The sequence below is a fragment of the Arachis hypogaea genome, chromosome 3 (genome assembly GCF_003086295.3).
Source record: "Arachis hypogaea cultivar Tifrunner chromosome 3, arahy.Tifrunner.gnm2.J5K5, whole genome shotgun sequence".
NCBI lineage: Eukaryota > Viridiplantae > Streptophyta > Magnoliopsida > Fabales > Fabaceae > Arachis > Arachis hypogaea.
In genome coordinates, this window is record NC_092038.1 from 135,950,015 (window position 1) to 135,964,805 (window position 14,791).

The 14,791-nt window shown below is 37.0% G+C and overlaps 1 protein-coding gene across 11 annotated transcripts; it reads right to left on the reverse strand.

Annotated features, from left to right (window-relative positions):
- Nucleotides 1-5,368: 5,368 nt before the first annotated feature.
- Nucleotides 5,369-12,545, reverse strand: LOC112735577 (uncharacterized CRM domain-containing protein At3g25440, chloroplastic). 11 transcript variants are annotated; one of them, XM_072233611.1, is made up of 10 exons: nucleotides 12,049-12,545; nucleotides 11,624-11,694; nucleotides 10,957-11,329; nucleotides 7,911-8,030; nucleotides 7,750-7,824; nucleotides 6,928-7,354; nucleotides 6,245-6,646; nucleotides 5,869-6,009; nucleotides 5,603-5,663; nucleotides 5,369-5,482 (listed from the first exon to the last, which is right to left on the reverse strand). In XM_072233611.1, coding segments are annotated over exons 5-10 (1,092 nt in total). In that variant the 5' UTR covers nucleotides 7,809-7,824; nucleotides 7,911-8,030; nucleotides 10,957-11,329; nucleotides 11,624-11,694; nucleotides 12,049-12,545; the 3' UTR covers nucleotides 5,369-5,480. The 11 variants fall into 11 exon arrangements, with proteins under 11 accessions (XP_072089712.1, XP_072089715.1, XP_072089711.1 ...); XM_072233614.1 differs by having other exon boundaries at nucleotides 5,369-5,663; nucleotides 6,901-7,354; nucleotides 7,750-7,785; XM_072233610.1 differs by having other exon boundaries at nucleotides 5,369-5,663.
- Between the last annotated feature and the right edge of the window lie 2,246 nt (nucleotides 12,546-14,791).

Here is a 14,791-nt window from a genome sequence, read left to right on the forward strand (position 1 = left end):
CCGGTGATGTTCATCTTCATCTTCACTTCTCCTCTTGTTTTTTCTTGCATAAAGTCCTTAGAGAGGTGTTTTTTTGGCAGATAACTGTGTCAAAAAAATAGAGTTAGTTAAGGCTGAAGTTATGGAAGGTGTTGCAAACTTGCGAGTATATTATAACGGTGAGGTTGTAACAAACACAAATGAAGGAGTCACTTTTGTTTGTGAATGTCCGTTGTCATTTGCCATTCCATGTACCATGGGTTTTGTCGAGTTGCAAAATGGTCTTTGTAATAACATTCAAAGCCACATTTTGAAAAGGGTGAGCAATCTTTTATACAGAAGTCCTGTGCAAGTATTTGGTGGCTTAATACAGTTTCAAATAATACCCATCACTGACGATGCTAATATGCAGCAGATGTTGTATATTTATCAACAAACCCGATCTCACGTGCCAATGATAGAGCTGTACGTTGAGTTTGAACAGCAGCCGGGGATGAGTATGGTCGACGACGAGATCAATGTTGATGAGCTTGGGGATATAGATTGGGAAGAAGATAATAATGACAGTGAAGACGAATTCGAAGCTAACTATGAAGTCGATGACGAAAACGATGACAGAGACTTGGCAGGCAATTCGGCGGTGCAAGATGAAGCAAATGCGATTGTAAGCCAGCACCCGTTTGGTGTTCCGTCTTTTATGCGGACTCTAGATCTCGAAGCCATGCATGCTCCGGAATTTCCTGAGTATGCGAATACAGGTATGTCATAATTATTAACTGAAGTTTTCTATAGTGCTTATTTTATTTGCCTTGTCTGACTGATGGCGGTGCGCATGTCGTAGGTGAAGGCAATGTTGCGGCGGAAGATGGCGAGTTTAGTGTCGGAATGAAATTTGGTTCGAGAGAGTCGGTGATATCTGCAATCAAAAGCTACACCATCTCTAGAGGAGTTGATTACACTGTGTATGAGTCTGAGCCGCAGACATTCTATACGAAATGCAAGGGGTATGGTGCAGGGTGTGACTGGCTTATCCGAGCTAGCCTGATTCGAAAAAAAGCTTGTTGGGAGATCAGGAGATACAATGGCAAGCACACGTGCACCATGGGCACGATTTCACAAGATCATGCCAAGTTGGACTCAGACACAATTGCAGATGCCATTAGGCCATTGGTCGAAGCAGACCCCTCGATAAAGGTGAAGTCTGTTATTGCAGAAGTTCAAGGCAAGTTCAACTATACTGTGAGTTACCGCAAGGCTTGGTTGGCAAAGCAGAAAGCTGTCGCAAAAATTTTCGGCGATTGGGAAGTTTCTTACCAGACTCTGCCAGTATGGTTGAAAGCAATGACAGTGAAGATGCCAAGGTCTCGTGTTCAAATTAAAACGCTCCCCGTTTACCGCGAGAGTGAGGAGGTTCAAGGTGTAAGAGTTCTGCACCGTATTTTTTGGAGCTTCTATCCGTGTATTGTAGCATTCAGACACTACAAGCCACTGTTGCAGGTTGATGGCACGCACCTGTACGGAAAATATAAAGGAGCACTTCTGGTAGCAGTTGCACAAGATGGGAATCAAAACATTGTGCCTATTGCATTTGCGATTGTCGAGGGCGAGACAGCAGACGCGTGGGAGTTTTTTCTAACCAATTTGCGAAGATATGTTGTTACCATTGATGGTGTGGGTATTATTTATGACCGCCATACCTCCATCGACGCTGCAATAGCTCGCAGTAACGGTGCATGGTCACCACCAAGGGCGTGGCACATGTATTGCATCAGGCACATCGGGTCCAACTTCTTAAGGAGGTTCAAGGCTCCATATTTGCATAAACTTGTGGTGAATACAGGTATTTCAAATTGCTATTATGGTTCTATTCATAGTAAATTTGTGGCATCTGCTTATGATTAAATGGTTTGTTCAACAGGCTATTTTAGGACGGAGCAGGAGTACAACAAAAACTACCAAAGGCTTAAAGAGCAGGGTGAGGCATATACTCAATGGTGCGATGAGATCGGTATTGAGAGATGGGTGTTGGCATTCGATGGTGGTCATCGTTGGGGACATATGACGACAAACTTGGTAGAGTGCATAAATTCTGTCCTGAAGGGTGCACGCAACCTTCCTGTAACTGCCCTTGTCCGGTCAACTTTTTATCGGCTGAATGAGTTGTTCACTCGGAAGAGTACCGAGGCTCATGAGCGTCGCCGCAACGGATTCACGTATTCAGAATTTGCAACGAAGAGAGTTGAGGAAAGCTTTCGACGTGCAGGAAACGTTGTGGTCAACCGGTTTGACAAGCGCAATGAGATGTTTGAGGTTCGCGAAATGCAAGATGGTACCATTTACACGGTCAACCTTGCGCAACGACACTGCGACTGTGGCCATTTCCAGGTCGAGCGACTTCCATGTCGCCACGTGCTTGCATGTTGCGCCAATCAGCGTCTCGACTGGCAAGTGTACGTAAACGATGTGTACAAGATGTCTAAAATTTGCAAGGTTTACAGAGGCGAGTTTGTTCCGATGGGTGACCCATCTACATGGGATAGATACGAAGGAGCGAAGGTGATCGCCAACTGGACATTGAGGCGCGCGACGAAAGGTAGACCGAAGTCCACCCGCTACTTGAATGAGATGGATTCACGTGAGATGCGTGATCCTCGCCGGTGCACTATATGTGGACGCGAGGGACATAGCCGCAGCCGATGTCCTCAGCGCGCAGGTCCAAGCTCCGCTGGAGGTCATTAGTGATTAAACTTTTCATTGTAACTTTGTTATGACCTACTTCACGATTATATGTAACTTTTTATGTAATATCGTCATGTATTTTAACCTAGTTAACAATTTATAATAAATAAAGTTTTTAATTTCGTTATGATAAATAAAGTTTTTAACCTAGTTAACATTTTTTAGAGTTACACGGTACAAAGCTAAATATGTCATAATAATAAATACTAGTATTATAAAATAATCATAATAACATTCTAATTATAATAATAGTTATCCAAATATAACAATAATAACAATAATAATAACCATTTATTATAATAACTATAACCTACAAGGCTTGTTATTATTAACATACAGTATTAATTATTATTACAAAATATTACTGAAAAAAACCATTTATTATAATATCTATAATAATAATTTTTTTCCAACGTAGATATTATTAACAAAACCGTTTACTGTTGATGATAGTATTATTATTATTATTATTACTATCATAAAAAATAATAGTAAATCACTAAAAAATAATAATTTATTACACATTATTCTTATTAAATATTATTAATAAATTATTTTCATTAACAGATCCACTATAATAATAATAATAATAATAATAATAATAATAATAACAACAACGTTACTAACAATAAAGAGATTAATTTATTAGAATATCATAATTAGGGAACAAAATCAGAAAAATATCAAAGAGGATTAGAAAAAAATCAATGTAATTTATTAGGATATTATTCCATAACGAGTGTACTCTTAGCGTATTTTTGGTCTATATATTGATAAGAACTTTGTAATCACAAATGAGAAATATGAATAAAAATAATACTTTTTTAAATAATTCTTCGTTTCTTTCCTAAACTCTTTGTACCATGGTAACATAATTTGCCTAATAATAATAATAATAATAATAATAATAATAATAATAATAATAATAATAATAATAATAATAATAATAATAATAATAATAATAACGGTATTAAAAAATTTAAGACGTAACGCAAAATTAATAATAACATAATATTCATTATAATAATATTAATAACCTCAATACTACTAATTACAACACAAATAAATAAAATTTAAATAAATTTATATATTTATTGTTAAATATTAAAAAAATTTACTTACAAAATAGGGATGATCCAAATACTCAATAATATGATCTTCTGGTTTGGTATAGTCACGCACCATTTTTTTTTTCTAGACCATACCATGTAGCTCTTCTTCACCGAGCTGATTCACATCTCTTTCACTCTCCCCCAACTATTTCTTTGGTAATGAGTTTGCTTCAGTAACTATGCTTCTTCAATCTGCGTTTCTCACTTATAAGGACCCAGCTGAACCCCTCCCAAAACACGTGGCACGCATGCATGCATGTATGGAGCCTGCAAAACGCAATCAGCGTTTTGCTCTGGTTCACTGACAAACGCATTCTGCGTTTTGCTCAGTTCGAAGTTGGTCAAGCTTTGGTCCTGTCGGCATGCAGGACACATTTCAATTTCTTGTTCCATTTCCACGCCAATCGCAGCCTGCGTTTTGCAGGGCCTGCAATTTTCTGTTTCTTGTTTCTGCAAAACGTTACGTGCGTTTTGCAGGTCTCTGGTCTTCACAGGTCCACATTTATGGACATCATCCTATGCATCCATTTATCTGCACTTCACCATTCTGTTATCCATTTTGAAATTAATTTCTGTGAAAGTGGCTTCGGTATTAAGATCAGAGCTCATCGGACTATTAAAGTTATCTCTAACTGTATAACTTTTTATTGTTTTTTTTTTTTTTTGTCTTACTTATAAAATTAATGGTAAAAAATTATATTTATCTTCTCAAGTGAAAAAAAAAATTGAGAAAATTTATTTCTCTTATAACATATATCTTTATGCATATGCTCTGTTAAAAAACGGTATAATTTTTTAATTATTTAAAAATGTAAACTTAGTTAAGTTAGTTTAAGCTTATTAACTTATTATTGATTGTAAAAGCCTAATTAGTGCAGGTACAACATACATAAAGCCTTCATTTTAAATTAATGAAGATAATAAAAAAAAACATTCATTGATGTCCCACCTAAACATTTCCTAAGGAGGAGTTTTGCAAAAAAGAATAGAAAGCAATTCATCATTTAAGACAGCTGATAGGCTTAAGACCAGAAAGGGAGGAAGTCAAAAAAACAAAATAAATGTTTCACAACATTTAAAGAAATGCAAAAAGTTAAAAAGTGGCAGTAAATCCATATCTTATTGATGTCTAATTGTCTATTAATGTCTCCAAGACTCCAACCCAACTTTCTCTATAATAATTTCTTTTTATCTAATTTATCTTGTGTGTTTACTCCTGTCTACTTATTCCACAAAGCAACCCTAGCGCTGCAATATTAAGCTTATTTCTTATAGCTTATTAGTTATTACTAATCAACATTTATTCACACAGCATTGCTGATTTTATATTTTTTGTGGTCCTAACTTAACGATAAAATTAACATAAAATGATGTGTTATCATACAAATCTTTACAAGATAGACACCAAAAAAATCTTTACAAGATAAAAAAGGATAAAAGAATGTTTAATCATAATTGCATGTTTTTTTTTTTTTTGGGTGAATAATTGCATGTTTGATATATAGCAACTTGACAATTCTAGGCCTCGAGACTACAAATAAATATTCAAATGTGAGATCTTATACTCCCTTAAGCGCAAACAATATAACATTGTCCGAAGCTCGGGTATACGTTAAAAGTCCACCATTGGTAGATTCATGCTTCTACAATTTCTGACCAAATAACCACAAATTAAATTGGGTGGGAAAAAAAGTAGTTGATGCAATATGGTGTTTGAACATTAAAGCTTAGTCATTATCCATTTATTCCCGTTCATTGTTCTTTCCACTTACATTTTTCCTTTAAAACAGTGTGTAATCCTCCAGTTTTATTTGTCCTGGTAGATGATGGTGCCTGCCACAATTTGGAAAGAATAGTTATTACAAAATTTATTATTTATCATAAAAGTTAGGAATAACTACTATTTTGGTCTCTAAGATTTGGGGTCAAAATCGAAATCATCCCCAAAATAGTATTTATCCCTAAAAGTTATGAATTCTAATGAATTTTTTTATTTGGAGATAAATTTCCACAATTGGCTATAAGATAATGGACCAACCTTAATATCTTTAGGTGTATCATCTTTCCCTTTTCTAAATTTTGCAAGGTGCTGGTGATACTCTTCAAGCTCATTCTCCAACTTTTCAATGAACTGGCTTGTATGTTCAAGTGACTGCTCGTATCTATATTTCTCCAAGGCCTATAAATTTTACGTATACAAAATAAGTTAAAAACCATAAGCATTATGCAGAAAAAATAGAATCCACTACTTTTCGCAACAAAATATATTTCAACTTAAAACAATTGTCAACTACAAAGGAAGGATGCTACCCTTCTGAATGACAGAAATACACATAATCCAATGTTAAATATTATATATCATATTTATCAAGAACTACATTTGGTAAATGCATAACTAACACAGCTGAAATTACCTTTGCTTTTGATAATGTATCTGGAGGTGACATTACTTTTGGCTGTTCGTAATTCTTACCACGGAAGAAAATGATAGTATTATTAGGCTTGATGTCAATCACAATGCCTTTGCTCAGTCGAGCAAGCTCTTCAGCATATTCGTGAACCTGCCCAGGTTTGCAAGGTTTGCATATAACCTTTACTGTCTCATGATTCTTCCAATGAAGATGCATGTTAAGAACTACCCCACCAAACACTCCTCGTCTCCCAACCATAACAAAATGCTTCTTTTTCTCACCTGTTCGCTTCAGGTAATGCCTCTCTTCCTCAGTTAAAATTTCAGGATCAAATGTTTCTGCAGGGATTTTCAGCACATGATATTTCCTTAGCTTCTCAATCAACCATGTTTCTTTTCGCTTGGCCTGCAGGTTTATAAGTTAGAGAGGAAAATCAAACCTCACAGAAGCACTTAATTCAATTACAAGTGGATGTAGCTATGTTCTGATATCCAATTCCCAGATGGCAAAAAGCACTAGCATCACCTTTCAATCACAGATTATTAGAATTCACCCTAAGGATTATTAAAAATATGTAAAAAGTAAATTATCATTACTGAAAAATCAAGCAAATGAAACAGGGTACAAAAATTTACATTACAGAAATAAGTCAAGCCAACCTTTTCAAGCTTATATCTAATTCGAACCTCTGGATTTGGGGAATTCATCTTCTTTTTAGCCTTCAAGCGGTAGAATCTGAGCTCATTCAATTTAGCTTTTCTAGACATTTTCTTCTTTGGGCTCTTTTTTATGGAACTAATATCATCAGGTGACCCAAGAGAGAACCTCACAACATCATAATCAGTCTTCACCTGAACTGATTCATTACTTAGATATCTGGCAGGTTTTGAGTTTCTCAAAATATCAGGGATTCCAAATATATTTGATCTCTGCCAAAGATATCCCGATTGAGAAGGTAGATATGGAACCCTTGAAAGATGCCATGCTGTGTTGCAAGTTTGTGGATGTATGCACGTATGAAGAGTAGAAAACTGGAAACACCAACTTGCTGTAGGATATGATGCAATGGTCGGAAAATCCTCAACTAGACAGTATAACGTGAATAAGCTATCTCTGCATTTGTGAGAATAAGTAATCAGAAGCTAGGGCCTATGAGCTCTATAAAATTATTAGGAACTACAACAAATACATTCACAACAATGAATCAACTGCATACTGATGCTAGCTTGAAGAGTACTTAGGGGTCCCGATTCTAGTTGAGGAGAATGGAGAAAAAACAGTTATATAAGATCTTATGTTATATATAATGGCATGAAAGTAAGTCATATTGTAAAAAATATATGTTGTTGTGTTAACTAAAATTCTAACCCCCTTCCCTCTCTTTTTTCTCTCTTTCTCTTCTTGCTCTTGCCCTATAGGTAAAGAAAGCAAGTAGTAGGGATCAGAAGAAAAGAAAAAATCACAAGAAATAAATATGTAACTAAAAAAGGCATAAGATAGAAGTTAACCTCTTGAATGTACTTGAAAACCCATGCCTTGCAGCTCTGAATAAGGCCACAGAAAACATATAAGATCAAATCCAACTGAAAAATAACAAATGGAAAACTGATAAGGAAATAACGGATAGAAGGATAAAGAATTGAATTAACTAAAAAGTAGAGAAAAAGACCTGAAGGCTCTGGGATAGGCCTACTGAATGTGGGAGGAAAAAGAACTCAGGTGACGACGATTACTGACTCTTCAATGCTGAATCCTGATTCATCCAGTTATGGATTCCGATTATGCATATCTGTCGATTTAGATCAGACATTAAATAAATAAGTGATATAAGCAATCAAAAGGCAATTCATGATTACCAGTTTTCATATAACTAAGACAAACTGCATACATATATTAGTTTAAGAGAAGAAAAGTAAAGTTCAGAGGATATTACAAGCTATACAAGTTAGACTTGCCATGAGTGCCTACATTCATTAATGTGCAATGAGAATAGAATTAGCCAGTTAGGTAGTTCTTTGAAAAATAAATATGAGTCTGTTACCAACTTGACAAATTGACAAATTATTAACAAATTAACATGACAACAGCAAGAAGTGAACAACACAGCAACCAGCGGAAAGAAAAACTAGGCAGCAATAACAACATAGCAAAAAAATTTAATAAACCCAACAAGAAACAACTAACACAGCAGCAATTAACAAATTAACAACACAGCAACCAGCAGCAAGAAGTGAACAACACAGCAACCAGCAGCAACAACACAGCAGCAAGAAGTGAAAAACACTGCCAACACAGCAACCAGCAGCAAGAAGTGAACAACACAGCAAGGATCTAAGAGTAGAGAACTACACCTACCAGAACTGAGGCACTGACGGAGACAGATGAAAGGCAAACACAGCAGCGGCTGGGCGGCGACCATAGCCACGGCTGGAAGGTGACTGGAAGGAACGAACGGAAGGAGAGGATGCTGTGAAGGCAATGGCGATGAGGAGAAGATAGGAAGGCGACAGCGGCGGGAGAGGTTGGCGGATTCTAAGAGAGGGAGAAGGAAACTCGTGGCTTCAGGAAGAGGAAGAAGGAAACAGCAAAATGCACGGTTGTTGGGACTTTTGAGAAGAGGAATTGAAGGTGCATGCTGGAAGAGAGAAGTGAGAACGGTGGCTGGCTGGGAGAAGTGGGGGACGGTGTCTCTGTGAGCAATAGAGGATGAGACGAAGTAACTTCTCCCTCTCTCATCCTTTCTCTTTTCATTTTTTTTAAATTTCTTTTTAATTTTTATCCGTTTTGGGTTTTTTTTTTTCAAGGTTTTAAAAACCGAACCAATTATTAAACCGTTCTAGTTACTAGTTTATTGGTTCAACTATAGTTCAACCGAAATAATCATTTTATAATAAAATAATAAATAAATTATAAATAAACACAGTAAAACATAATTAGAGTGAACTCAATATTTGTATGAAAATCTTAATTTTGCTGTTTGACTTGATAAATCTGAAAGAAAACATATGTAAAAAGATGATGGATTCAATGAAAATAAGCAAGCCCCACTTAAAGTGAAAACAAAGTCAAATATTTTTAAACCCAATGTTTACATCATAGAGTTTGATCATAGCTGCAGCAAATTGAAGCTAAAGCATGCCAGTTAATAGCTCATTACTCATTGAGCCCTCACTCTCATGAATCAGTAAACATCCCTTTTCTTAATCTGCAAAAATTTGTGACACAAGAAAATTGATCTAGCTTAGTGTGGTGAAATAATAAATTTAATGAGAAAACTTCTTGACAACAAGACAAATGATAAATCATACTCGTAACTACTTCATGCAAAATAAGGGCAACAAAGTTCACCAGATACACATATTCTTTGCCCTTACCAAACTTCATCTTAAGATGCAACAATGCAAAAGTTACATTACAAAAGTCATTAGCATCAAGGTTCTGAAAACCAAACCGATCATCGAACCGCTTTAGTTATTGGTTCACTGGTTTAGTGGTCCAATCGGTCCAACCGTGATCCAACCGAAAAAATCGTTTTATATTAAAATAATAAATAAAATTATAAATAAATACTTTAAAACATAATTATAGTCTAATATAAACTTTAAAATATCTTCTAAATTTAAAACACTACATGAAAAGTTATCAACCACAATCTTAAGATCTTTAGATAGTACAAACTTAAATATTTTAATAAACTGAAGCTTTTGCTTTCAAAGTTTGCTATAAGAGAGACCAAAATTCTTTCTTCATCCTATAAATGTTTGCTTTGATGACATTAATCAATAAAACAATTACATCCAAAAAATATCAAACCATTTCCAACTCTAGTTTAAATTTGTCCAAGCAACAAAGAAAAAGAATGAAGGTTCCTCGAAATAGCAACTGTACAATCCACATCATTTAACACAAACTAAAAGTTCAAAAATCTCGTTCTTCCATAGCTGCAGGCTCAAAGCTATCGCCAGCTAAATCTAACCTACCACCTAACATATCACAAATTTCTAATCAAGAGGAGACTCAAACTTGCAGGCTCACAGAATTGTATTCACTTGAGGAGACTCAAAACAAATCAGGAAAATCAAAAGGATTTCACAATAACCCAGAGCTAAACTTGACATTTTAATGCTCCTTCATCGTGTTACTCAATAAATCATCAAAACAGCCACAATCCAAGCACATGTGTATCACAAAACGTGACCCTACACTTGTCTACTTTGCCATTTAACAGTGCTGGAAACACAAAACAAAGTTACAGGTAAATTCTAGTTTCTAACCCTGCCAACCCAAATTTCAGCACCTCTAAATTCTATTAAAAGCTCAGTTACTAATATGCAAGGTCAATTATTAGAGCGTGATCCTCAAAATCTTAGTAAAACAACACATAATTTCGATTAAGCAACATTAAGCCAAGATAATCCGTATTGATCAGCATCATGCCATAATTCATCTTTACTGGCTGAGGTATTATTATCAACAATTATTCAACCCACTATCAATAGCAAGGTTCACAGATTAACTAACAACAATTATTCAAAATTATCCACAATCCTAAAAGAAAAAATCACAGCTCACAGATAAACTAACAAGAAGAAAATTAATAGTTCACAGTTCACAAAATTAACAAAAAAATAATAATAATAGTTCACAGTTCACAATTCACAAAATTAATGAAAAATTATTCAATCAAAGTTACAAAAAAAAAAAAAATTGAATACCAGGGACTGAGGGAGCGGAGAACAGGGCAGAGCTGGCGCATGAGGGGGACAGGGAGCGGTGGAGCACGATTGAAGGCTGAAGGTGGAACACAGCTGGCGCCGGCGGGACGACTGTGCGATGGAGGGGAAGGAAGTTGCGATGGATGCTGCGCAACGGAGGGGAAGGAAGATGCGACGGCGTGACGGTGACTTCCAAGTTCGCAATTGCATTGGCGGTGGCAGCAGACGGTGGCTGGACGGGAGTGACGGAGGAGCAGAAGCTCGATGAGAGGAGCTCGGACTGGCTGAGTGTGAGAGGCAGGAGCGCGTTTTGGTTAGGGGACAGGGGGATTAGGGCTGGGGATGGTAAGGGTTACCTCCCGTGCTCAATATGCTGCAAAACGGCGCGCTGTAAGCTTAATTCAAAAAATCGGTCGTGTTACAGTTCGGTTCGACCGATCAATTTTTGGCTAATTTGACGGTTCAAAGACGATTTTTGAATTTTTCGATTTTAATATCTGACCGATTCGTTTTTCTTTTCGGTTCACAGTTCAATCGGTTCAACCAGTCTGTTCAAATCGGTTTTTAGAACCTTGATTAGCATGATAAGAAAGTCAAAGTTTCAGAAGTACATACACGATAAATAGTTAAATTCATAAATAAAGAAACAAGTCCACCTATTAGTTACCTCTTAAAAACTCTATATCTTCATCTACACAAGATTAAGCAATTGATCATAACCTTTTAGAGTTCCTGTCACTGTAATTCAACAAAGTAAAATGTAATGAAAGTATGTATAAGAGTCTGCAACCATTTTAATTCAAGAAAGATGCACAAAATCTCAACTTAGAATTGATTAGCAAATGTTCATAACTTGCAGTTGAGCACTATTCATTTGAACTCAAAATAAACAGCAGTGATTTAAAACAAAAAAATATTGCCAAACTGACACGATATTTTGTTCCGAAAGATAGGACCTACATCAAGATTCAAGAGTAAGCATAACAGAATCAAGAACATCATCAACAATCCTAAACCACAGTAATAATTGAATAAAAATCACATATTAACAATCCTAAACCAATTAAAACAACAATAATCGTAAAATATTACCTTCTAGAGCACAGAGGTGAGGGAGACGATGGAAGGCTGGACCGGGCAGAACTGGAGAAGAGGTATCCCGGACTGCCGCGGAACTGAAGCCGAGGAGGATGGTGCACAGTGGAACTGGAGCAGAGAAGGGGGTGTGCGGTGGAACTGGAGCAGAGGAGGGTGGAGGGTGGCAGAACTGGAGCGGAGAAGGGCTGGAGCGAGATGGAACAGAGCCGGCGTGGCAGAACAGCGGCTGTGCGGCAGAGGAACGACGCGAGACGAGTTACAATGGGGACAGCAGCTTCGTGCACTGTCAGAGATGATCGTACTGGGAATTGCGGCCTCGAGCAGTCGCGACTTGCGATGGCGGCAGTGATACGGCGGTGGCAAGACGGAGCAAGTTATAGGACTTCTTCTGTTGAGGGAGTGAGGGAAGAGATCGAGAGGAAGGAGATGCTGAGTAAGTGAGTAAACTGCTGAGCTTAGGGAACCGAATCATGGTTCTTTTTTTTCCTTCCGTTAATGAAACGGCGTTATTTTCATATAAAATGTGAAAATCGGATGGATTCCGATTCGGTTCGACTGGTCGATTCCTGTCCGATTTGGTAGCCCGACGGCAGTTTTTAAAACAAACGGTTATGGTTATTAGCCAAACTACCTTTTTTTTTTTTCGGTTCATGGCTTGATCGATTTGACCAACCAATTCGAACAAGTTTTTATAATCTTTTTTTTTCCTACTCAAAACAAGCCATTTTGGCCTTAGTCCAAAAATCCAGTATTTAATCCAACTATAAAAAAACACGCAAGTATTAACCTTCCTCATAAATATATTACTCTTTCTTTTCCATTCTTCTTTTCTGTTCTTTAAATAAGTTCAGTCAAAATGTCTAGCGATGAATATATTTTTTGGAGTGTATATCCTAAACAGTGATGATGGTGCTGTATTTGAAAGTGATACTTCTATCTTTTTACGTACTCATCGTTTAAATTCTCTATTTTGAGTTAAATAGTCTACTATTGACGAGTATGGGTACTAATGCGACAACGGAGGTTCAAATAGTTGAGTATAGGTTGTTAGAACCGATGGAAAATAGAGTATTTTGTTTTCATAATTTTTGGCTCGATGGCAATGAGCATTTGTGCCTAATGTTTGATGTCCATGGGATAATCATGGCCCGTCAAGTGATGGAGCCTTCTATGGAGGTTGTGATGTAGGTGGCAGTGATTCTGGGTATCCAAATTTTGTCCAAGATGATACACTTCTTGCACCACCCCTTTTGCACTGTACTAGTCCAGTGGAACACATGAACATGGATATTGAGGAGTCGGATGAAAAATACGTTACAGGTAGTAGTGAAAGTAGTTATACTGAGCATGAGAAGGAATTTATACCTGGGACTCTGGTAGGTGGAATAGTTCAATACCTTGCCCCACAACCAGTTTCGGAATTGCCAATAGTAGCTGACCACCATCGCATGCTGAATCTTGACGCAATGCATGAGGATACTCCATTTTTCAATATGGGGGCAGATGATTACAACACAGACGACAGCGCGAAATTTCCTATTGGTCGTAGATTCAAGAGCAGGGGAGCTGTCATGCTAAATGTGAAGAATTACAGCATTCGGAGGAGTTTCGAGTATAGGGTTATAGAGTCTGATAGAGAAAAGTACCATGTGCATTGCAGACAATTTGCAACAGGATGTCCTTACAATTTCCGTGTTGCACTCCGACAGAATCTTGGATATTTGTAAGCTACTACCTGATGTCTCAAGTAAGTTTATTCTTGTTTATCATGATTATTGTGGAAGAACGTATAACGATCACATTTTAATCTGATAGGGAGGTGCGTAAGTTTGGAGGATCACACATTTGTTTAGCTTCCATCATGTCTTAGGACCATCAACAGTTTTGGGCAACAACCTCGTTTTTAGTATCATCATGCCTCTTATATAGTCTAACCCATCTATTACTATCCATGTCCTAAAAGGTGTAGTTAAGTAAAGCTATCACTTCAAACCCTCATACAATAAGGTTTGGGAGGCGAAGTAAAATGCAATTGCCTAAATCCATAATTATCGGGAGGAGTCACATAAAAAGGTTCCAATGTTGTTGCAAGTATTGCAGAGTTGTTGTCCCAGTATGATGATTGATTTCAGTTCGGTACTATATTATGGTGGACACTTGGTGGTTCGCAATTGCTGCCAATTTAACAAGGTCTCTTGGGCCTTTCTTACTTGTGTTGAGGCTTTCAAGCACCACAAGCCCTTTGTATCTGTGGATGGCATGCACCTGTACAATAAGAATGGTGGTATGTTGCTACTTGCCGTGACATAAGACGGTAATAGTAACATACTGTCAATTGCTTTTGCTATCATTGAGTTTGATATGATTGACGTGTCTTAAGACCATCAACAGCTGGACAGCAACCTCGTTCGTAGTGTCATCATACCCCTCATACAGTCCAACCCATCTATTACTATCCCTGTCCTACAAGATGTAGTTAAGTAGACCTATCACTTCGAAACCTCATACAATAAAATTTGGAAGGCGAAGTAAATGCAATTGCCTAAATCCATGATGATTGGGAGGAGTCAAATAACAAGGTTCCAGTGTTGTTGCAAGTATTGCAGAGTTGTTGTCCCAACACGATGACTGATTTCAGTTCAGTACTGTACTGTACTATGATGGACCACTTGGTGCTCCGCGATTACTGCCAATTTGACAAGATTTTTTTGGGTCTTTTCTCATTGTCTTGAGGCTT